At 36.8% G+C, this 20717-nt stretch overlaps 4 protein-coding genes across 5 annotated transcripts in view; 2 read left to right on the forward strand and 2 right to left on the reverse strand.

Annotated features, from left to right (window-relative positions):
• LOC134755915 (nuclear speckle splicing regulatory protein 1) overlaps nucleotides 1-20717 on the forward strand; it is a 283664-nt gene that overhangs the window by 252592 nt on the left and 10355 nt on the right. The gene's annotated exons all lie outside the window — the stretch shown is intronic.
• LOC134755895 (leucine--tRNA ligase, mitochondrial) lies at nucleotides 176-4079 on the reverse strand. Its single transcript, XM_063692545.1, has 6 exons — nucleotides 3707-4079; nucleotides 3168-3617; nucleotides 1733-3083; nucleotides 1118-1362; nucleotides 778-1014; nucleotides 176-440 (listed from the first exon to the last, which is right to left on the reverse strand). Exons 1-6 carry the CDS (start codon nucleotides 3803-3805, stop codon nucleotides 201-203), a joined length of 2622 nt encoding a protein of 873 aa, XP_063548615.1. The 5' UTR covers nucleotides 3806-4079; the 3' UTR covers nucleotides 176-200.
• Nucleotides 5588-8243, forward strand: LOC134755920 (FUN14 domain-containing protein 1). Of its 2 annotated transcripts, XM_063692607.1 has the most exons (4): nucleotides 5588-5810; nucleotides 5948-6143; nucleotides 7189-7285; nucleotides 7639-7778. In XM_063692607.1, exons 1-3 carry the CDS (start codon nucleotides 5668-5670, stop codon nucleotides 7267-7269), a joined length of 420 nt encoding a protein of 139 aa, XP_063548677.1. In that variant the 5' UTR covers nucleotides 5588-5667; the 3' UTR covers nucleotides 7270-7285; nucleotides 7639-7778. The 2 variants fall into 2 exon arrangements, with proteins under 2 accessions (XP_063548677.1, XP_063548676.1); XM_063692606.1 differs by lacking the exon at nucleotides 7189-7285 and having other exon boundaries at nucleotides 7639-8243.
• Nucleotides 9856-16566, reverse strand: LOC134755918 (uncharacterized). The gene is made up of 6 exons (XM_063692604.1): nucleotides 16112-16566; nucleotides 15392-15546; nucleotides 14979-15116; nucleotides 11609-11719; nucleotides 10512-10622; nucleotides 9856-10089 (listed from the first exon to the last, which is right to left on the reverse strand). Exons 1-6 carry the CDS (start codon nucleotides 16211-16213, stop codon nucleotides 9870-9872), a joined length of 837 nt encoding a protein of 278 aa, XP_063548674.1. The 5' UTR covers nucleotides 16214-16566; the 3' UTR covers nucleotides 9856-9869.

Here is a 20717-nt window from a genome sequence, read left to right on the forward strand (position 1 = left end):
CATCTTTACTACAAACTACAATTAATCATTGTACGCTTTTGTACAAACTAGTGACTACTACTATTCTTGGTATTAAAGTCCACACTCATTTTACGGTATATAAAGCACTGAAAATGGAAAAAAAACGTGACTTACCTTTGACTTATGACGGTGAGAATGAAAATAGAGATCAATATAAACTACAATAGGTATATTTTACTTTAGCCTGCGGAAATTTTATTCTCTGTATCAATTAATTTTTTCTTAGCACTGCGATTTGTGAATAGATTTAAAATAGCACGACTTCCGGGGAACAATTCGTATTTAGTTTTGATAATTCCTCTTTGGACGCGAAAGGCAACGTCAGCTTGATCAAGCATCATTTGCATAGCTTCTTGTTGGCCGAGGCCATCAAGTAGTGGGGCTGCTATTTTTAACTCGCATCTATCAACACCATCAACCTGCGACAAACATGTACATTACCTATAAAATAATATAACACAACCACTACAATTACGTACGGTCATTTGATCTCTACCTAATCCTGATTAACATTATAACCCCATCTTTTTAGCCCGTTTAAAAAGACGAATGATTTCAAGGCAGACACTAGCTTAAAGTAGGGATTGATAGTCTTTATTATTTAATCGTTTCTCGTTCAAGTTGTATTCATATTATGTTTTATGTAGTTTTGATGTTCTACCTAAATGTTTGTATACAGTTAATACATTAGGTACCTTATATTTATACTATGTATAAATTATTTATCTAAAAATCTAATTGGAAAAAATGTTTTACCTTGCATAAAAGCGACAGCTTATAGTGATCGTCAACCTTAGGCCATGTTTGTCCCAATACATTCTCCTGCCAGTTAATCAAAGGGGTGGATTGAGATATCCTTTTAGGTGCTGAAAGAAATCCTGCCCAAAGTTCAGAGCAGAAATGTGGAGCCACTGGTGACAGCATTATTATTAGAGTTGCCAATGCTAATTCATATTCTTTACTTTTAGCAATGACTTCTGGAGGAACTTTGTTCTGCAAATAAATGCAAAATATGAAATACAAAGTTTAGTAAATGCTAGTGTATATAATTGCTTAAGAGCTATTTATGAAATTATAAAAATGATTAAAAAATTACCCTTAAAGCGTTAGTTAAGGCTTGCAGCCTCGATATACCAACACTGAGCATGTGAGTGTACTTGAAATGGTATAAAGTGTTAGCTGTAAAATAGTTTCTAGAATCCCATAATTTCCAATTAATTTTCTCAATCTCTTCCTTGGTAATATTATTCTGCTCATATAATGTGACATCATTCCTATGTTTGATAAAATCTCGAACTGTTATCCATAATCTATGCTGCCAATTAAGAACTCCAGGAAAGGCTGAAAATACATTGAATGTATTATATAATTGGTCTAAAGAATTTATACACACAAAATTTACAGCTTGGTATAATTTAGATCAAATTACGGCTACAAATAATAAGACACTGATTTAAACTTTCAGGATTTTTACTCATTATTATTCACAACGACGGGACTTAATCGCGTAAAATAAGTTTTAAATTTACCTCCGACGATTCGAGGACGTCGTTGTTCCCGTGTATACGGTGAGCTAGCTACGGAAATAGGGTTTAAATTTAAAACTTATTTGACGTGATTAAGTCCCGTCGTTGTGAATAATAATGTACAAATAATAGGATTTAAATTTAACTGTTTATGTGTATTGTATATAGAAAAAGAGAACACTTACTAGCTTGAGACCAGTGCCTGCTAGTTGCTGGAGGAACATCTGCTAATATTAGTAGGCGCGTTGTGTCACAGCCGTATGTACTCAACAATCTCTCAGGATTCTCTCCATTGTATTTAGATTTGCTCATCTTTTCCCACTGCACAACTACAGGTTGGTGTGTATGTTTTTCTACATATTTATTTTCTATCTTTTCCACATTTTCTGCAGGTATATATTTTCCTGAAGATTTTAGTTTATAAGATTGTCCCATTACCATACCCTGGACTAATAGTTTTTTGAATGGTTCCTCATATACAGTCCAGCCTAAAGAATGCAAAAAGTAGCTCATGAAGCGAGCATAATATAAATGCAGCACTGCATGCTCTTTTCCACCAATATAAATTTGAACAGGTGTACACCCTTGAAGGTTTTCTTTTATAAATGGTTCTTTGGTATTTTTAGAATCCAGGAAACGATAATAATACCATGAAGAGTCAACAAATGTGTCCATAGTATCAGTTTCTCGCTTACTGCTTGCACCACATTGTGGGCATTTACAATTGACCCAGTCATGTAGATCTGCCAATGATTTCCTGCTAGTTTCTGCATAATTAAGTTCTGGAAGTTTTAATGGGAGCTGATCATATGGCACAGGGACTGGGCCACAAGTAGGGCAGTGTATGATGGGTATTGGAGTCCCCCAGTATCTTTGCCTGGATATGAGCCAATCTTTAAGTTTTGAACTCACTAAATAACCTCCTACATCTTTAGACTTAGCTGAGTCAATAGCTCTTTGGTTCTCTTTTTCAATATTTATTGCAGAACAGGTGGATTTTACACAAAAAAAATTTTTTTCTGCTAGAACTTTGTCATTTTCATCTACAGAGGGACATGCTAAGTAGACATCCCTCCCTTCTGCATAGTTAGCATCTTCACTTATATAAATTGGTATTTCAGCTTCTGTGATTGGATTTATAGCTTTCAATAGTTTACCATCCTTGTTACTTAATTCTTGGGCTATAATATTATGCTTACTAATTAATAAAAATTCTCCATGTATTAATTTATAAGGATCAGATGTCCAAACATCAAGTGACTTTAGCTTATTATTTACCAACATATTAAATGTAACCACTGTGCCATTGCATTCACCAATCCAATGTTTCTGTAAATTGATTATATCTTTCCAGTTTTCTAGTTGCTCACTACTCAGCCCATCATAAAGCTTCTGTGCAAATTTAGTTGTTTTGATAAACCACTGTGTGAGAATCTTCTTTTCCACTTTGGCTCCGGAACGCCAAGAGCAGCCTTGCTCATCCACCTGCTCATCGGCTAAAACTGTTTGATCCACGGGATCCCAGTTGACACTGGCCTGAAATTTAATGTTTTTGTTTGATTGAGTAATTAATTATTTTGAATTTCACAGTCTGAAATTATTATTTCGTGAAGAACTTACCTTGCTTTGGTATGCTAAACCATTTTCAAACAATTTCAAAAATATATATTGTGTCCATTTGTAATATTCTGGTTCACATGTTGACAATTCACTGTCCCAGTCAAAATTAAATCCTAAATCAAGAAGCTGTTTTTTCATTGATTCAATATTGGAGGCAGTCCAATGCTGAGGTTCGACATTTCTTTCAATGGCAGCATTTTCTGCAGGTAGTCCAAAGGCATCCCAACCAATAGGATGTATGACTTTATCTCCATTAAGTTTGTGATATCTTGCAATAGTGTCAGAGATGGAGTAAACACGAACATGGCCCATGTGCAGGTTGCCTGAAGGGTATGGGAATTGAGCCAACACATAATGTAACTTTCCGCTGCATACTGACTGCTCTCTTTGGACTTCTTCAGACCAGTGTCTTTCAATTTTTAATTTGATTTCCGAATTTAAATCTTGTGGCTGTAATTATTACTAAAATGAGCTATACAATTTAATTGTAATCTAAAAATATTTTTTGAGTTGAAACGATTTATATATATTTTTCTTACCCATAGTCCTAAGCTGCCGTGGAGTGATCTCAACACGAAAAAAACTTGGTGTTTTCTAAGTTTATGCAACGGTTTGTATTTTAGTGCGTTAAGAAACATTTTACAGAATGGATTTAGATCTTTTGAATGTTTGACATATATGTGTAATATTAAATTGTACTAGTTTATAAATGAAATATAAAATTTAAATTTTATAATAAGAGTAGGTATTGTGTAGTTTACATAGGTTATGTCAGGACGGTAAGACAATTCAGAGTAAGTTATTTTTAGCATTGACGATCAATGGACAACACCATTTTATTATTAAATAAATCTTCAATTGGAAATTTAATGGTCATTAATAAAAGGTATTAAGTTTTGATCGAATTAAAATTTTCGATTTGACTACCAAAGAGTAAAGTAAGTATTGTTGACTACCAGGGCTGCCAGTACATAAATCTTCATTATACGATCCAGTGCCTTCAACTATACGAAATTCGATTGCATTATACGAGTACACTAATTCTAAAAAAATGGGCTAATTTTAAATCAATATTTTTAAAACTGACGCGTATTTAAGTAGGTATATAGGTCAAACAACTTTTGATAGAAAAAGGAGCGAAATTCAAATTTTCTATGGGACGATTACAGGGACAGAATATAGTTGCCGTTCCATTAAATCATTACGATTTTTGTTCATTCAATATAGTTGGTCAAACCAAATTGTCAGTAAATAAGAACAAAAAAACTATACTCAGCCTTTTCTTTTGGGTGCAGCTAGTACTAGTGTAAGACAAAGATATTATGATTCTCCCTGTCTATGTTTGAAATGAGACAGTCCTTTGACAAACTATAGCTGAGCTTGTCAAGACACTTTTACTATTATTGGGTCGTGTTTAAGCTCCAACTTCCCGCTTACCACCCAAAGCAAAACCAACCCTCCCCAAGTGTTTTATTAAGCGAAGCGGCGGGCCGATGCGTCACTTACGATTTTCCAAGCACGCGAGGCCGAAGGCCGAGCTTCGGGAATGAAGTGCTCGCATGCGGATCTTTCCTTTCTACCAAAAGTACAACTTCATTACTTTTTCCCTTTGGAGCCACGCTACGCCACGATTCCCGTACTATTCCTTTGAAGTTTCAAAAAAACCGACAACTACCCGATTGCCCGCCACGGCTGACAACTGACGGCCAGTCGTCCGCCATTGTATACCATTGCCCCCTGTACACAATGGCGATGGCATGGCATGGCCCATCCTTCACCACTATGTACTGGGGCCTTAACAGTATGAGGGCTAACGCGTATGAATTCGCCGCTAGGGGCGCTAGTGTAGATGGTGGTCTTTTCCATAGTTCGAAATGTCAAATGTCACTTGTCACTTCAATGACTGACAGCTTTTCTATAGTCTTTTGGACCACCATCAACAGAGGCGCCAACTGGTGAGCAAAAAAACGATAGCCCTCATTGGCACCCTGATTGTCAGTAGTTTGACATCCGTGTTTTTTTTCGTATCCAATTATACCGATTGACCACCTATACGTGATAGATACGAAAACAATTTGATTATACGAATTTCGTATCCAATTATACGATCTGGCAGCCCTGTTGACTACCCAAATCCATAATACTGACAAAATTGACATAGCAAACGTCAAAACAAACATAAAGGTACGTTCCGAAATAACCTTAGCTCCAGCTATAACAGACGGACGTACCATGAACCGTCAGCATTTCTCTTTCTCGCTCTCAGTACTCGTACCTGCGCCCTTAACGGGCGTAACACGGACCCCATCCATACGATCAGATGATGCGATTTATCGCTAAGTCTTTAGAACACATTCTTGACCATAGACAAAATAATTTGACACTTGACTGACAAGGAAGTAAACTTTAGTTGCATTATGGTTTCAATAGTTTCGCATCTCATGGTCTAGATTTTCACTTAAAATTAAACAGCGTAAATACCAGATTACCAGCTAAAACAATGGCAAAACCTAAACCCGAAGATGCAGCTGAAGACGCCAAAAAGATCGTGGATGAGGCGAAAAATTTCATTGAAAAAGCGGTTGCAGATATTGGAAAGACTTCTGCAACTAAACAGCTAATTTTAGGAACTGCGTCAGGATGGTAAGTAAAAATATAAGTTGTATAATTGCATCTTGCATTTTATTTCACATTCCATTTTTATTGCATAGTTCTAAATGAATATGCGGAAACGGGTTAGTTTTTCAAATATGTAACAACTTCTTTATTGTTTATTATAGGATCACAGGCTTTATCACCATGAAAATTGGCAAAGTTGCTGCAGTCGGATTAGGTGGAAGTGTCATTTTGCTACATATTGCCAGCCAGAAGGGATATATTGACATAAACTGGGACAAAATTAACAAGAAAGTTGATAAAATTAGTGACAAAATTGAGAAAGAAACAACAGGGAAGTCACCTGATTGGTTTGAAAAAGTGAGTAAATTTGTTTGGTTCTTGTTGTGTAATACACAATTCGTTTTTCAATGTTCATCTGTCTCCATTCCTATAGCTTGATTGTTCCAAGAGTCAAGAGATGAAGATAAACAATGACATCAACCCATAGATGAATCATCAACCTTGTTATAGTAATGCAAATATTTGTGATGTCACTTCTTAGTAGATCCATTTATAAAAGGACACTCATATCTGATTAACATGAAATTAGCTCATGGTTGCCATTTTTTTTCTATAATGTGCTAATTTCATATTTGGCTGACATAATTATAACATCCTGGTGTAGTGATAGGATGACCTGCTGCTGAGGAATAAAGAACAGTGGTTATTCTCATTAGTTATCACCAAGTTGTTACTTTCCAGTGGTAACAACGGGGATTCCTTCCCCACCTGTACAAGTGGTAACAACAGAAAACTAGTGGGGATTTGTATTCCCAGTTGTTAACACCAAACTATTTCGTTATTCAATACTGATAAAATCTCTAATACTGAAAACACAATTTGCTTGAACAAAACTACAGAAGTTACAATTTCTCCGAGTAGGTTGAGTTTGGGCAGCTAAAAAAAATATGTGTGTTATTTTAAACTACTCCATAACTATAACATATATAAAAATAAATCAAATCGAAGCTGGACAGTTGGGTACCCTTCCTTGTTAGTCAACCCGGCCTCAGCTTACATGGAAATGCATGGTCACTTATATATGGCTTATGTATTGCGGTTTGCATATATTTTTTTTTGCTTACATTGGTATTACAATCCAGTAGTTAAAATTCTATAGGTAAAAACATAATATATATATATATATACATCTGTCACTTTATTTCATAAAATTTTCAACTGAATGTTCCTACCTACCTATCATATATTATACTTGACTGGTTTTCATGTTAAATATATCAGACAGAATTTTGTTATTGATATCAAACATTAATATTGCTCACATAATAGGTGTAGCTATTTGTTGTTGGGTTGTTTCACACAGATTTGAATAAATTGAAATTTATCATTTATTTTGTTGCAGGTATTATTATTTGTCAAAGATAATTCATATTACTCAGCAGGGTTCACAGGAGGATTTTTTTTTGGTATTGCATCATCCTGAAAAACAAATATTGTCTGTGAGTTCAATTATACACAATTGATTCTTGAAAATAAAACCAGTCAGGTATAATAGTTGTAGATAGACAAATAAATAGGTAGCCAAAATTGGTAGCTTATGCAGCTAACTTCGTTTTAACAAGCCTCCACTATTAGTACCACATACTTCTAGTATTGTTGTTTATTGTAGTAACAATTCCAGTTTTTAAATAAACTAGAAAATCTTGAATAGTATTCTAATGTAACCATGTTGCTCATTGTAATTAATTAGTAGTTATTAATTTTAAATTCTAACAAGTAACTGTTCTGTTTGTAAAATGAACTGGTTTTACATTTGGACCAATTTAAACTTTTTTTTAACATTTTGTTACAGGCGGAGCGCTTCGTTGATCGTAAATTGGATAAAGCAGAAGGACTATTGAAAAAGAAGGAAAATAAAGCAAAACGCTGGTACAACAGTTTTACAGATGATGGCAGTTATCGCGCAACTGAAAGTCATGTGTTTTTAGCATCTTTTGTTGCTGGCATGGCAGTAGGGTTACTGTGTGGCAAATAGAATTCACAACATTAAAAAAATGTATATTGTATTGAACATCCACTCCACTTGCATATTTAGTCATTTAAGTAGGTACTGTCTGGGGCAGGCGCTTACACCATTTTTACGATACTTTGGGGTGCTCGAAGTAGGCGCCATCCACACCGAGGATCCCTCGCTCGTCGACGCCATTAACCCGCACGATAGCGCAAGCAGGCGACCAAGCTCGGGCCCATTTTCCCCAAGTTTAGTAATAGGTATTTATGAAAGTTTTGCTTGATATTTCTTCATAGAAATAGTATGTATGGATACTTTAAAAAAAATTGTTTTTAAAGATTGTATCTAGTACTAGAGTCAATAAATTATTGTAGATATAGAAACCATAAAATATTATTGTTTACTAAGTCATGATTGTCATTCATATGGTTGTAATATAAGTATATTAATAAACTCTATAACATGTATAATTAAAGGTTTTTTTTTACCATACAAATACCTATGGAAATGAAACCCAAACTTTACTGCCTGTCACATACAAAATTCATATACCAATGAGATTGGTATGTATTAAATATAGAGTAACTTATACTAGAGCGGTACTGTCATAGTAAATTTTGTAACCCCAGTAAATTCACTACCATCTGTCGACACACTTTAAAACTAAAAATGAAGATTTATAAAAATACGATAGAATGTATTTAAATATAGATAAATGTTTTTTTTTATTTGCATTAATTATTTTTATGATTTTGACCCATGTTCTTTCACTGATATGCGTTAAAATTGTTATAACAAACGAAACCGTCAACGCCATCTATACGACTGTAGGCCAAAACTAGTAGCGCCCTCTGAACGAGAATCAAATTTTCTTGATTTTCGAGGCACGTTTTTTTCTTAGACTGTATCCATCTATTACGGAGTTATATCTATCTTTGGTAATATACATGTCTATGCGCTCAAATTTATTAGGTACCTATACACCCTCGGGAGTCTGAAAATATTCCTTGAAATACAAGAACGAGAAGGTAGAATCGTGGATATTTGCGAAATTACCGAAAAGGTTAACCTTTTTGACGCCGTGTCAAACACAAAAGCTGTCATTCGGACGCCACGTCACCGAAGTGTCAAAACCGAAATTAAACTATGCACATGCACGTAGGTTGCTCTGTGGTCTGTGACGGATTAATCAGTCTTTGGCGTTGGACCTGCGCTGCCGATATATCCGTCATTGGCGTCCAAAAGGTTATAAAGCATTACCATAGTATAGTCAAAGATAGATATAACTCCGTAATAGATGGATACAGTCTAAGGAAAAAACGTGCCTCGAAAATCAAGAAAATTTGATTCTCGTTCAGAGGGCGCTACTAGTTTTGGCCTACAGCCGTATAGATGGCGTTGACGGTTTCGTTTGTTATTTAACAATTTTAACGCATATCAGTGAAAGAACATGGGTCAAAATCATCAAAATAATTAATGCAAATTAAAAAAAAATCATTTATCTATATTTAAATACATTCTATCGTATTTTTACAAATCTTCAATTTTAGTTTTAAAGTGTGTCGACAGATGGCAGTGAATTTACTGGGGTTACAAAATTTACTATGACAGTACCGCTCTAGTATAAGTTACTCTATGGTATAGTATAGTAGATCGGCATACGGGCATACCATACCATGTGTATCATGCGGTATGTACGGTGTTCAAGCGTGGTTGTTGACGACTGACGACGTCTGAGACCTTCAAGTACAAACAAAGTTTGTTAGAGGGCAGTGGAATGTTCATCGATGTAGGGCAAGTCTAGGGTACCAAATCAAAACGCCATCCGTATGCACCCGGAAGGGTGCGTGGGTTAAAATTGGTTCCAACTGAGTGGATTTCCGTGAGTTCGAATTCCAGGTAAACATTAGGTATTATATAAATTCCAGGCAAGTACAAAAACAAAGCCATGATTATGTTGGCACCCATCGTTAACCTCAGTACCCCGTCTTGATATGATAAGTAGGTAGTAGCTATTTTAGTATTACATATTATGGATACTTTAATAAAAACCTGTAGTAAACTTTTAGTGTTTAATTTTCCTTTTTAAATTTAATATAATGCTTAAATAAATCTGGAGATGACAAGCTCTCTAAATACTGTTCATAATTCTTAAGATAGTCTTTTTGAATGTTACGTGTGGCTCGAATGTACATGTATTTCTCTTTATTCGACATGTTCTTCCATTCTACAGTGGCGAGCTCGGGTCGCGCTCCACTTGCCTTAATTATTTCAAACAGCTCCTTGGGGCGCCTGCCAACAATACGGATGTTGACACAAGTTGAATTTTATGACACATTAAAAATTAAAAAAATAATGGTAATAAAGATTCGTTAATTAACGTTAGACAGCTAATGAAGATGGCGCTGTACGGTGCTATTATCTATGCCGTCTTTTTTTAAATTCAGGTTCTTATAGAGAATAAAATTGACTAATACTCTACCTTTTAATTTACGCCGGATGTACACACTCGTCCAGACTCCGAGACAGGCCGAGAACGAGTGTGTACACTGTGTACTCGTCTCACCTTTCTCCGATTGGGTTGGAGCCTTAGGAGCGGTGCCGAAACTCGACGAGTGTGTACAGCTGGCATTCGATTTTAATATTTCACAATGTCTTTATTGTATTGACGACCATTTGAAGACCATGGACAGGAAATTTTTTAATATACTTACATCACAGTAGGCAACGTAGGTTCAGGTAATGCTGTTTTTGTTATTGCCTCATTTGTTTCCGGAGCTGTGGGCTTATCTATGTCTTCGTCAATAACTGAGGCGGTGTAAAATCTAAAACATAAAATCACGTGATGATGACCTAAGTCTCATGGGGCGGTGGTGCAGGTGCAGGAACAAAAGGGAACATTATTTCCATTCGCCGCCGATATCATAGGTATATGGGAATGCGTGTTTCCGTTTTGCTCCACCTGGGATTTATATTACTAATATAAACTAATTACATACGTCAATACTACGTAAATAAGTATATTTTAAAATAGTTATATTTATTGAAAGGAGAATGAATGCTGGAAATCGCGTGAATGGGGCACTTAACGCTTTTATGAGCAGCCAGAAGGTGTCGTAAACAGCACGGTTGGCTGTGCATAGAGGGGTGTTGGTGCCTACACGTATGTATGGTAGCGAAAGCTGGGTATGGCAGAAAAGGCATCAGAGCCAAGTGAATGCAGTAGAAATGAGAGCGTTGAGAAGTGTGTGGTGTGAGATTACAAGATAGAATACGAAGATGTAGTGACAAAAATTGAGAAAGGTATGTTGAGATGGTTTGGACACGTGGAAAGAATGAGTGAAAGAAGGCTAACAAAGAGAGTGTATAGTTGATGGAAGGGGCAGACCTCGGCGGACTTTCTCTGATCAGATCGGGGAAATCTTGAAGAAAGGCTAGGTCAAGAGCACCCTAAAAAGGTATGTCAGGATCGTAGCAAGTGGAAATCCGTGGTCTCTGCCGACCCCTCCGGGAAATAGGCGTGATTATATGTATGTATGTATGTAGTTATACTTAAAAAACTAGTCATTAATTAATGTTGCAACTTCACACAGTTGATCAGAGTATTAGAGGCTATATTTTCACAAAATTTCAGCCAAATCGACCGAACGGCTTTTACCGATCATTTTCTGCGTGTTTCTACATGCCCCAATGTCATCCCAAAAATTCAACAATTAGATCGGTTTTAGCCCTTAGGAGGTTTGATAACAGTTTTCAATAGCTGACATGCAGTCTGAAAAAGAAAGTTGTAAATAAAAAATAGATTACTTACTGTTTTGGTACTTCCAAATTGCCAGTGGGTGTATCATCATATACAAGGTTTATCATTGATTCCGACTGGTCGTCATAATCATCCATATAAAACTCAACATTAAGATCTTCTCTGTAAGAGTAAAATATGAATATATTAAAAACCGGCCAAGTGCGAGTCGGACTCGCGCAAAAAATCACGTTTGCTGTATGGGCCCCACTTAAATATTTAATTTATTCTGTTTTTAGTATTTGTTGTTATAGCGGCCACACACTATCACGGTTCATGAAATACAGCCTCGTGACAGACGGACAGACAGACAGCGGAGTCTTAGTAATAGGTTTTTACCCGTCCCGTCCCGTTTTTACCCTTTGGGTACGGAACCCTAAAAAGGGACATCACATCAGTATCTTTATGAAATATCAAAACTGTAAAAACCGGCCAATTGTGAGACAGACTCGCGCCCCCAAGGTTCCATAAATTATTCATTTAGTGAGAAAGTTTTATTTATATTTTCTTAAGATCAACTCATAATTCTCCGGGCGCCTGGCAGCTGTTCAGCGGTGGTTGTGTACTTTTCCCCCAATTAAAACGCCTGGCAATGTATTCAAATTAAATAGTTAATTAGGTATTATATCACACGAAACTCAGAGCTGTATAAATTGCACACCTTCAATTTATTTTACAACCCCTTTGTTGTCCATCCAGTCTCACACCCACCGCTTAACAGCTGCCAGGCGCCCGAATTAATAAATAATGATAGTAAGGCACACTAACTAGAGGGATTTCGTTGCTCTATAAATTGCAAACCTATTTCCGTACCTGGCTCTCCTTCTTTCACACTGTTTTCAGTTAAGAGCAACATAAATTTATTTTAAAACTATAAAATAATTCTAGACATATATTGTTTTTGAGCTCCCGATATTTCGACGCAGTTACATGCATCTTGTGTCTTGTACGAGTGTGAACGCGACCAGACCAACGAGTGTGAACGCGACCAGACCAACGAGTGTGAATGCGACCCATCCCATGGTAACGTTGAAAGCGAACGCAGCCGACGCGCAAGAATGAGGGTAGACCGAGCGCAGTCTACTCTACACAACCTTGACACCCACCCGCTATCTTCAGTCACCCGTGAGCGAGATGCATGTAACTGCGTCGAAATATCGGGAGCTCAAAAACAATACAAAAGGTAATCACGGTCTATACCCCCGTCAATATAAGTTTAGTGAAACTAACCGTGAATCATTCAAAACTCTTATTATAAAATAATAATATATATTTTAGATTCCCGCAACAAGCTCTGACATTTTATATATCACACGGTATTTGCTGTTGTAAATGAAACTATTCCAATTTATTCTGAATACATTGTTCCTACTTGTATGTAGCCTCCCGTCACCGTCACGTAGGACAAATGGGGATATACCACTAGTTAGTTAGTTTTATTGGTCATTTTCCGCAAGTCGACATCCAATGTGCCTATTTTGCGTGAATACGAGGTAGGCCTATTCTAACCATCCCAGCTCGTCCATGAAACCTAGCAAGGTCTTCAGGTTGCTAACTGCCTCCTTTCCCTACGGATTCCCTAGGTATTTGCTCCTGTGTACTTCTATCTGTTTACAGTCCAGGAGAATATGTTTTGTTGTTTCTTCTTCTTCTATACACGCACTGCACATGGGGCTGTCCATTTTACCCATATTATGTAGGTGGTAAATTTGGAGGGTTTTGATCTGACATCCCACGGGGATCAGCCGGGTTGGGATCTGTTTTTGGTGTGTATGTTTTGGTTTTAGTTGTATGTTTAGTTGGGATCTTCCGGTTCTTAGAAGGCATTTTTAGTTTTTTGGAATCTGACTTTCAGATACTGAATTTGTTCTGGAACGACTAAATTCAAGATCATTTGTTTTATTTATTTTGTTTCGGGCCGTTTGGCTGGCTCTGTCTTCATCTATTTGTTTGTTTTCTGGTGATTTTGTAGGTGAACGGTTTCGTTTGTTATGGTTTTTCGCTGGTAATTTTCCCTTGGTTATAAGTTTGTTGTAGCAAATAGTGGCCATGTTTCCTTTCCTCGTCTCCTCTTGCTGTGCTGCTTTTAAGTCTTTTCTAGCCTGCAGGACATCTTTCGGGAAGTCTTCTGTCACGTATATGTTTTTGGGGAAATGTCTGTTGTTTTGTAGAATCGCAAGTTTCCGCCAAGCCAGGGTGAGTTTTATTAGTATTGGTCTTTTTTTCTTTTCGTCTTTTCTTCCCAGCCTGTAGGTCTCGCTAATCTCCCAAATGTCGAAATCGTCTAGTTTTGCAGCTTTGGTCATGACATTGAGCGTTTTTAGGACTATTTGCATAAGGTTGTGGTGGTTTCCTTCCTGCTCTTCTACTCCATGCATAATAAGATTATTTTTCCTTGCGTGTTTTTCTAGGTTGTGAATTTTCCCCTTTAGGAGTGCTACTTCGTTTTTAAGTTTGTTGTTCTCTTCCATGAACGGGTTCAGTTTTTCGTCTAGTGCCGTCCCCATGCTTTTAGTAAATGTATCAGTGAGGGTTTGAGTTTGTTTCTCGAATTCTTCTTTGATTTCTTGCGTTCTCACCCTAAAAGTTTCGTTCATTCTTGATATTAGGGTTTCCATTTGTACTTGGTCCATTTTAGAGACCCCACCACCTCCTCCATATCTTTCCACCGAGAAAGGTGGAAAGATATGGAGGAGGCCTATACCCAACAGGGGTCCTTAAAATAGTAAAAATGGAAAATAATATTAGAAAACTTTTTTTTTATCATGTAAAACTATTTAAGGAAAAATAAAGGCTTAAATAAATAATATAAATAAATTTATGTAGGTGGTACTGGAAAGAGCTGGAAGTAGCCGCTCAAGATCGTGACAAATGGAGGATTCTTCTGCGAGCCCTATGTCCCTAATGAGGGATAACAGGAATACATCATCATCATCATCATCATCATGTAGGTGTTTGTTTAGTGTGCTATGTCCTGTTATTAGTCCTACTATTTTACGTAGTTGGCTTCTCGGTGTTTTCAGTAGTATTTTGGTGAGCTTGTGGTTTAGTTCCGGTAGAATATCTTTGTTTTGCCTGCATGTTTTCATGTCATTCCAGTACTTGTTGTGCAGTTGTATGTGATGTTGTTCTAGCTGGTTGTGTATGTAAGATACTGGTGACTATGACTACTACCACTACTATGAGAAATTCTTACCAACCGCCTCAGTTAAACAGCAAACATATAAACAAACAAACATTAAAAGTAAATAAAGGTAATAAATACTAAATATAAGTAATTCTCCTCACGTGTGAGTCAAAACCGACATTGGCAAATTCACCCTGTGCAAAATTGCAGGGAGTAAAAGCCAGATAGGAAAAAAAATACTAATACATTACTCACCGTTTAGATACTTCCAAATCTGCATTGGACTGGATATAACTATGTGAGTTAGTGGAGATGTTCAATGTAGATCCTGGTAGGCTGACATCACAATCCTCTTGAATTGTTTTCATACTGGATGGAATATTTCCTTTTTCTCTGAAAAAATATATGTGAATTTGTATTACGAATCTTGTTTTTAATGTATTGTTATCAGGAATATTGTACTTTTGTCTGAACATGGGTACTAGTAATAAATTTAACTTTTTGGCTTAAGTGTCAAATAAACACATTTCATGTTATGATTAAGGACAAAATGTTAATTATTACTCTATTAGCCTCTGCTCGCAACTTTGTCTGTGTGAGATGATGATGATGTTAAAAACGATCCTATGTTCTTCCATATCAAATAATTTTTATAAATGTATGCTTACTTTGTAGTTTTTTTCTTCAAAAATGGTTCAGCATGTTCTAAGATACTGGTTATTTTCTTATTATTTTCACCCTGCCACTTCTCAAATTTGTCAACAAACATCTTCTGTTCTACAGGACTTAGTGAATTCCAGGCTTTCATACCCGGTTGTGAATTCTGCAAGTAAATATAACAAAATTAAGAGCAGCAAAATAAAAATATGTAAGTTTGTGACCCAAATTAAAAAGTAAAGTTTTTCAAACTATCATCATCATTGTGGTACATATCAAAGAGCTTATCACGAGAATTTCAAATATTTTTTTTTATAATTATAGGATAAACAGTTTAGAAGTTATTCAAGAAAATAGGCAAAAAATTACCATTCCCCCTTTATCTCTGAAACTAACGGGTCTAAAAATTTTGAAAAAAATACACAAAATAGTTCTTTATCTATAGATGACAGGAAAACCTATTAGGAATGTACAGTCAAGCGTGAGTCTGACTTAATTACTTATTTTTTGATCCGACCTGTAGTTTTTTAAAGACATTTCACTGTTTCACATAGAAAAATACACTGTTAAAATTGTGTAATATACGGAACCCTTTAAACGCGAGTCCGACTCGCACTTGGCCTGTTTTTGTTAAATGGTTTTGGTTCCAAAAAATGGCAAAGTGCGCTAATCCGAAATTGTGTGTTGAGGTTTTTGGAGATATTTATCAATATGAAATAAAAGCAAATTACCTGTCTACAGACTATTTTCTTTCTGTTACAGAACAGAACCGAGAAATACTCGGCAGCACATGTTGGTGGCCTCAACTTTCCGTTCCTGCCTAGAATTTCCATGCTTATCTTCTTCCTAGAACTAAGCTTATAATTTTTTATTTTTTTGAACCTGACTGGCTCTATTGCACCTAGGACTGTGTGGGGGATGGTAGCCTGGGGAAAATCCAGGACCCTTCCGCATCACACGAGACGGTTATCTTTGAATTAACCTCAACCAAGGACAATAAAATACACTACATCTACATCATGTAGTTTACATGTGATTAAATTAAATCAAATCAAACAAAACCACCAAAGAGCGACCGATAAGATAAGACCAAAACAAACAGAAACTACTTGATTACATGCTTTTTGAAACTACACGTAGTGATTATATGCTCTTTGGAAACTACTGAGAAAATACTGTCTTGTCTTGTACTTGAAAACAAAACATGAAAACTAAAAACTATAGTCCGACAAGAAATTGTAGAACATAAATAAATGAGGGCGCCACTTCCCGTCTGTCATATTTTTGACGTAAAATGCTTAAAGCCCTCCATTCACACTCCTACAATGCGGCCATGGAAACTATATAAAGAAGCCAAATCTCTATGTATAAAAAGTGTCCATCAAAAAACAGTAATTAGGCGGCGCCACCATACACCGAAATACTACCAAAAACAACCTACGTAATTTGGTCGGGTTATTTGTTGCCTTATATGGCTTATGTCCCAGAGCCTAACTAGCGCCACCGGAGAGATTAGGAACTATTATTTAAAGCTGAAAGCGGTCACTTTTGCAACAATTCTACCATAAGAGATGCGCATCCTTTCTATACCATCCATAAATGCGGCGGCGTAGCGCAAATACTGCGGAGTAGGATATACCATATACCTCACACACTTCCTACTTCCTACATTGCAGTCCTACCGTGATCCTACCTACCAAAGGACCTACCACGAAAGACGAAAATCGAAATTTCGCTATCTGCCTCCCTATCGCTCTTGTGATAACCTAAAATATGTAGTGATAGAGAGGCAGATAAATAAATTACGCTTTTCGTTTTTCGCGGTAGGCCCTCGTGTAGGTGCTCTTGCAATAACGTTATGTGCTATTTCTAAAAAAAAAATAGCTATTTTGGTGATTTTTGATCACATACATAGCGAATTCCTTTATATATTTCAATAAAACCTGCTAAGCCCGTGTTTTTCATTGTAAAGAAAATTGCGGACCTCAGAATAATGACTAAAGCAAAGAAGCCGGGCAAAAATAAAAGCTTGGTAAAAGATATCGTATTCACAACACGTTATTACTTTTTGTCTATGAGTGAGTGAGACAACAATCCGCAAGTTCTTTCGTTTTTTTCAGTATTGTCATAAGATAAACTGAGGGAAATGTCAAATGGTCCTATGTGGTTCTATAATATAATCCAGCCAAATAAAATATATGTTCGTTATTTCACAGGTAGGTGTCAACTGTAACAACTTGACATAGTCGTATTATTTTAGTTGAAATATTTCGGGATGTTTCAGCGGTCATCATGGTTTATTTTAATTATATTTTTGCTATTCCTGAAAGATTGTTGGAAAACGTGCTGAGTTTTTATTTGTAATGAGTTGAAGTTCCCTTTGTGATAATGTCTTGTGTGATCGAGGGCTGTAAATAGCATACAGGAAGAAAAGAAAATACGCACGAACCGATAACCTTTAATCGGTGAGTTTTGTTCAATTTTGAAGAAATTTATTTATAGGACCTGACCCTAAACATAGAAATCTATATGTTGTTTATGTAATTATTACTTGCATTCAAGTCTATATAGATTTTTGCATATATTTTCGAACTTTTCTGCTAAGTATGAAAGGTTATATTTTTGGCATAGTGATGTATCGACCTCAGATCAATAACCTATAGACATTTACAGCTATCTTATAGTTTGGCCCAGGACTGTCTCATTTTAATTGATGAGTACAGTCAAGGGCATAAATATATATACATTCCCAAAGTCAAAAATATGTGTACGCTCAGACAATAAAATCGTGTTCACATATTTTTAAGCCATTTGTCTGGATCGATATTTTTGCCTTCGACTGTACCTATAGTTTTCTTTGTTCTTACTTACTGACAGATTGTGTTTGCCAGACTATAGTTTAATACTAAAAACCGGTCAAGTGCGGGTCGGACGCGCGCACCAAGGGGACCGTACTTTTTAGTATTTGTTGTTATAGCGGCAACAGAAATACATCATCTGTGAAAATTTCAACTGTCTAGCTATCACGGTTCATGAGATACAGCCTGGTGACAGACAGACGGACAGCGAAGTATTAGTAATAGGGTCCCGTTTTTACCCTTTGGGTACGGAACCCTAATAAAAAAGACATTAATGATCATTGATGAATGTTCCTTTTATTAATATTGTTGGTCACAAAACTCAACTTTTTATTTCAGATTTCCAAAGGACGAGGAATAGGGGATATTACTGCAATGTTCTGCCACCAGAGTGCAGCACTAGCTTTTTTAGTGCACTGTAGAGTAACTTATTCATACTGTACCTTTAACAGGTTTTTGTCAAGTTTTCAGGGGACCTACCGGAAAACTCGAATCCGAAATTTCGTTATCTAGCTGCCTCTTTATCGCTCGAATACGCAAGAGTGACAGAGATGTTAGATAACGAAAGTTCGATTTTCTTGTTTCGCGATAGACCCTCAGGATTGTGATATTGGCGCCACCTACGCCAAGTTTCGCGTAATATTCCCTATTATTAAATATAAAAAAAATATTACACGAACGTTTTTTATTATTATTTCCTATTTGGTACAGTCAGCTGCAGAGAAAAGGTACCCCACGTCCATACTAATTTACAGAACTTTGTATGCAGGGGGGTGCCTTTTCTCTGCAGCTGACTGGACATGACTAGAAACTATACTTAGTCTTTTAGCATTAGAAAAAACGGTAAACCATTTCCACGTGTCTTTTTATTGACAAGTTTTTTTATAAATACCTATATAACAATATTTTACTTATGAAAGCAAAAGTATGTAAATGATCGTATATTTGTTGTGACTTATTTTCAAAGTGTTTTTCGATAAAACGACACGTTAAGATCGCTCGCCTTCTTTCTAATGATAAAAAAACGAGAGGTATAGTTAGACGGTTCTGAGTGGTAGACTGCAAATGAGATAAAAGCTATATTAGGTACATGCATTAATCCTCATATCAGGCGGCTCTTTGATTCCAAGGATTGCATAATTTTTATACTTTTTAATGATTTTTAGAATATGAAAATTATAAAAAGTGTAAAAGTTATGCAATCCTTGTATTCCACGCATTTCATTTCATTTCAACGAGCCGCCTGCTACAGATTTCTTGAAATTGCCGCGTTTTTTCAGGTTCAACTTTCATTAGCCAGACTATTATCAATTTGCCAATTTCGTGATTATTATTTTACACGGCACATAAACTTATGCATAATTTATCGATATAAAAAGTCGACACAGTTACATCCCTAGCAAATTCTCAAACTTATGACACCGTACGTAAATGAGAAATAACAAGCATATATGCATCTCTTTTCGGCACATTATCTAATTCGTAAGGAAGTAAAGTACGGGTATACATATTTGCGAAGCATTTTTGCCCGACTTCTATGCTTTAGTCATTATTCTGAGTTGCGGACTGCAGTCTTGCAATCTGCATTAATATTCACGGTCCAATGAGGGCTAACGCGTATGAATTCGCCGCTAGGGGCGCTAGTGTAGATGGTGGTCTTTTCCATAGTTCGAAATGTCAACTTTCACTTGTCACTTTAATGACTGACAGCTTTTCTACAGTCTTTTGGACCACCATCAACAGAGGCGCCAACTGGTGAGCAAAAAAACGATAGCCCTCATTCGCTACATGACATTGACACTATTGACAGTCCTGCTACGCAGGACGTCATACCACAGACAATCCTGCGCGGCGGACTGCAAGCGGTGGGCGAGGCTTGTAGGACTTGTAGGACCCAAGAGACATCCTACCTGGGTTTTGTAGGACGCCATGTAGTCCGCTACCACATTCACAATCCTACATAATGAGGCGGACGGCGAGGCGGTAGGAGTGTGAATGGGGGGGGGGGGGGGTTAAGGCTCCTGTACACCATGGCCCAGTGTAGGCCAGTCCAAGGGACGCATTTATGCGTTAGAGGGAGCAAGTGATATTGCTATCTCATCCCACCGCATAGCTGCGTCTGCATGGACTAGCTGTCCCTTAAAAAACAACAATTTAGTACGTCCAGTCCAAAGAATATAATACTCCATAGGAGTAGTGAGTATATTTACAATATAGTATACAATATATAGTCCAGTCGCACTATACAAACGTCAAAGCTCCTGCAAACTTCTTTCTCGCTCTAGCCATAGCTACATCCTTATCGGACGTACGGTGAATCCACACGACCGAACATGGTTTGGTACGTACATCCATTTTTTTTTTAAACCGCCGATGCCGATGGGGCAGAAATGTTCTGGAGTGGCGACCACGTACCGGAAGACGCAGCGCGACAGCTTAGGCATGGGAAGGCCCCAGACTAGATGGACCGACGATCTAG

This window comes from Cydia strobilella, chromosome 3, assembly GCF_947568885.1.
Source record: "Cydia strobilella chromosome 3, ilCydStro3.1, whole genome shotgun sequence".
Lineage (NCBI taxonomy): Eukaryota > Metazoa > Arthropoda > Insecta > Lepidoptera > Tortricidae > Cydia > Cydia strobilella.

What these genes read in the sequence shown, in the direction of transcription:
- LOC134755895 (XM_063692545.1), bottom strand. Translation starts at nt 3,805, where the DNA reads ATGTTTCTTAACGCACTAAAATACAAACCGTTGCATAAACTTAGAAAA. An exon ending in ACGGCAGCTTAGGACTATGG is followed by an intron (nt 3,618 to 3,706) that starts GTAAGAAAAATA and finishes TAATAATTACAG; the next exon opens with CCACAAGATTTAAATTCGGA. An exon ending in AGCTGTCGCTTTTATGCAAG is followed by an intron (nt 441 to 777) that starts GTAAAACATTTT and finishes TGTTTGTCGCAG; the next exon opens with GTTGATGGTGTTGATAGATG.
- LOC134755918 (XM_063692604.1), bottom strand. Translation starts at nt 16,213, where the DNA reads ATGGAAATTCTAGGCAGGAACGGAAAGTTGAGGCCACCAACATGTGCT. An exon ending in AGAAAATAGTCTGTAGACAG is followed by an intron (nt 15,547 to 16,111) that starts GTAATTTGCTTT and finishes ATTTACTTGCAG; the next exon opens with AATTCACAACCGGGTATGAA. An exon ending in GATTTGGAAGTATCTAAACG is followed by an intron (nt 11,720 to 14,978) that starts GTGAGTAATGTA and finishes TTACTCTTACAG; the next exon opens with AGAAGATCTTAATGTTGAGT.
- LOC134755920 (XM_063692606.1), top strand. Translation starts at nt 5,668, where the DNA reads ATGGCAAAACCTAAACCCGAAGATGCAGCTGAAGACGCCAAAAAGATC. An exon ending in TTAGGAACTGCGTCAGGATG is followed by an intron (nt 5,811 to 5,947) that starts GTAAGTAAAAAT and finishes TGTTTATTATAG; the next exon opens with GATCACAGGCTTTATCACCA. An exon ending in CACCTGATTGGTTTGAAAAA is followed by an intron (nt 6,144 to 7,638) that starts GTGAGTAAATTT and finishes ATTTTGTTACAG; the next exon opens with GCGGAGCGCTTCGTTGATCG.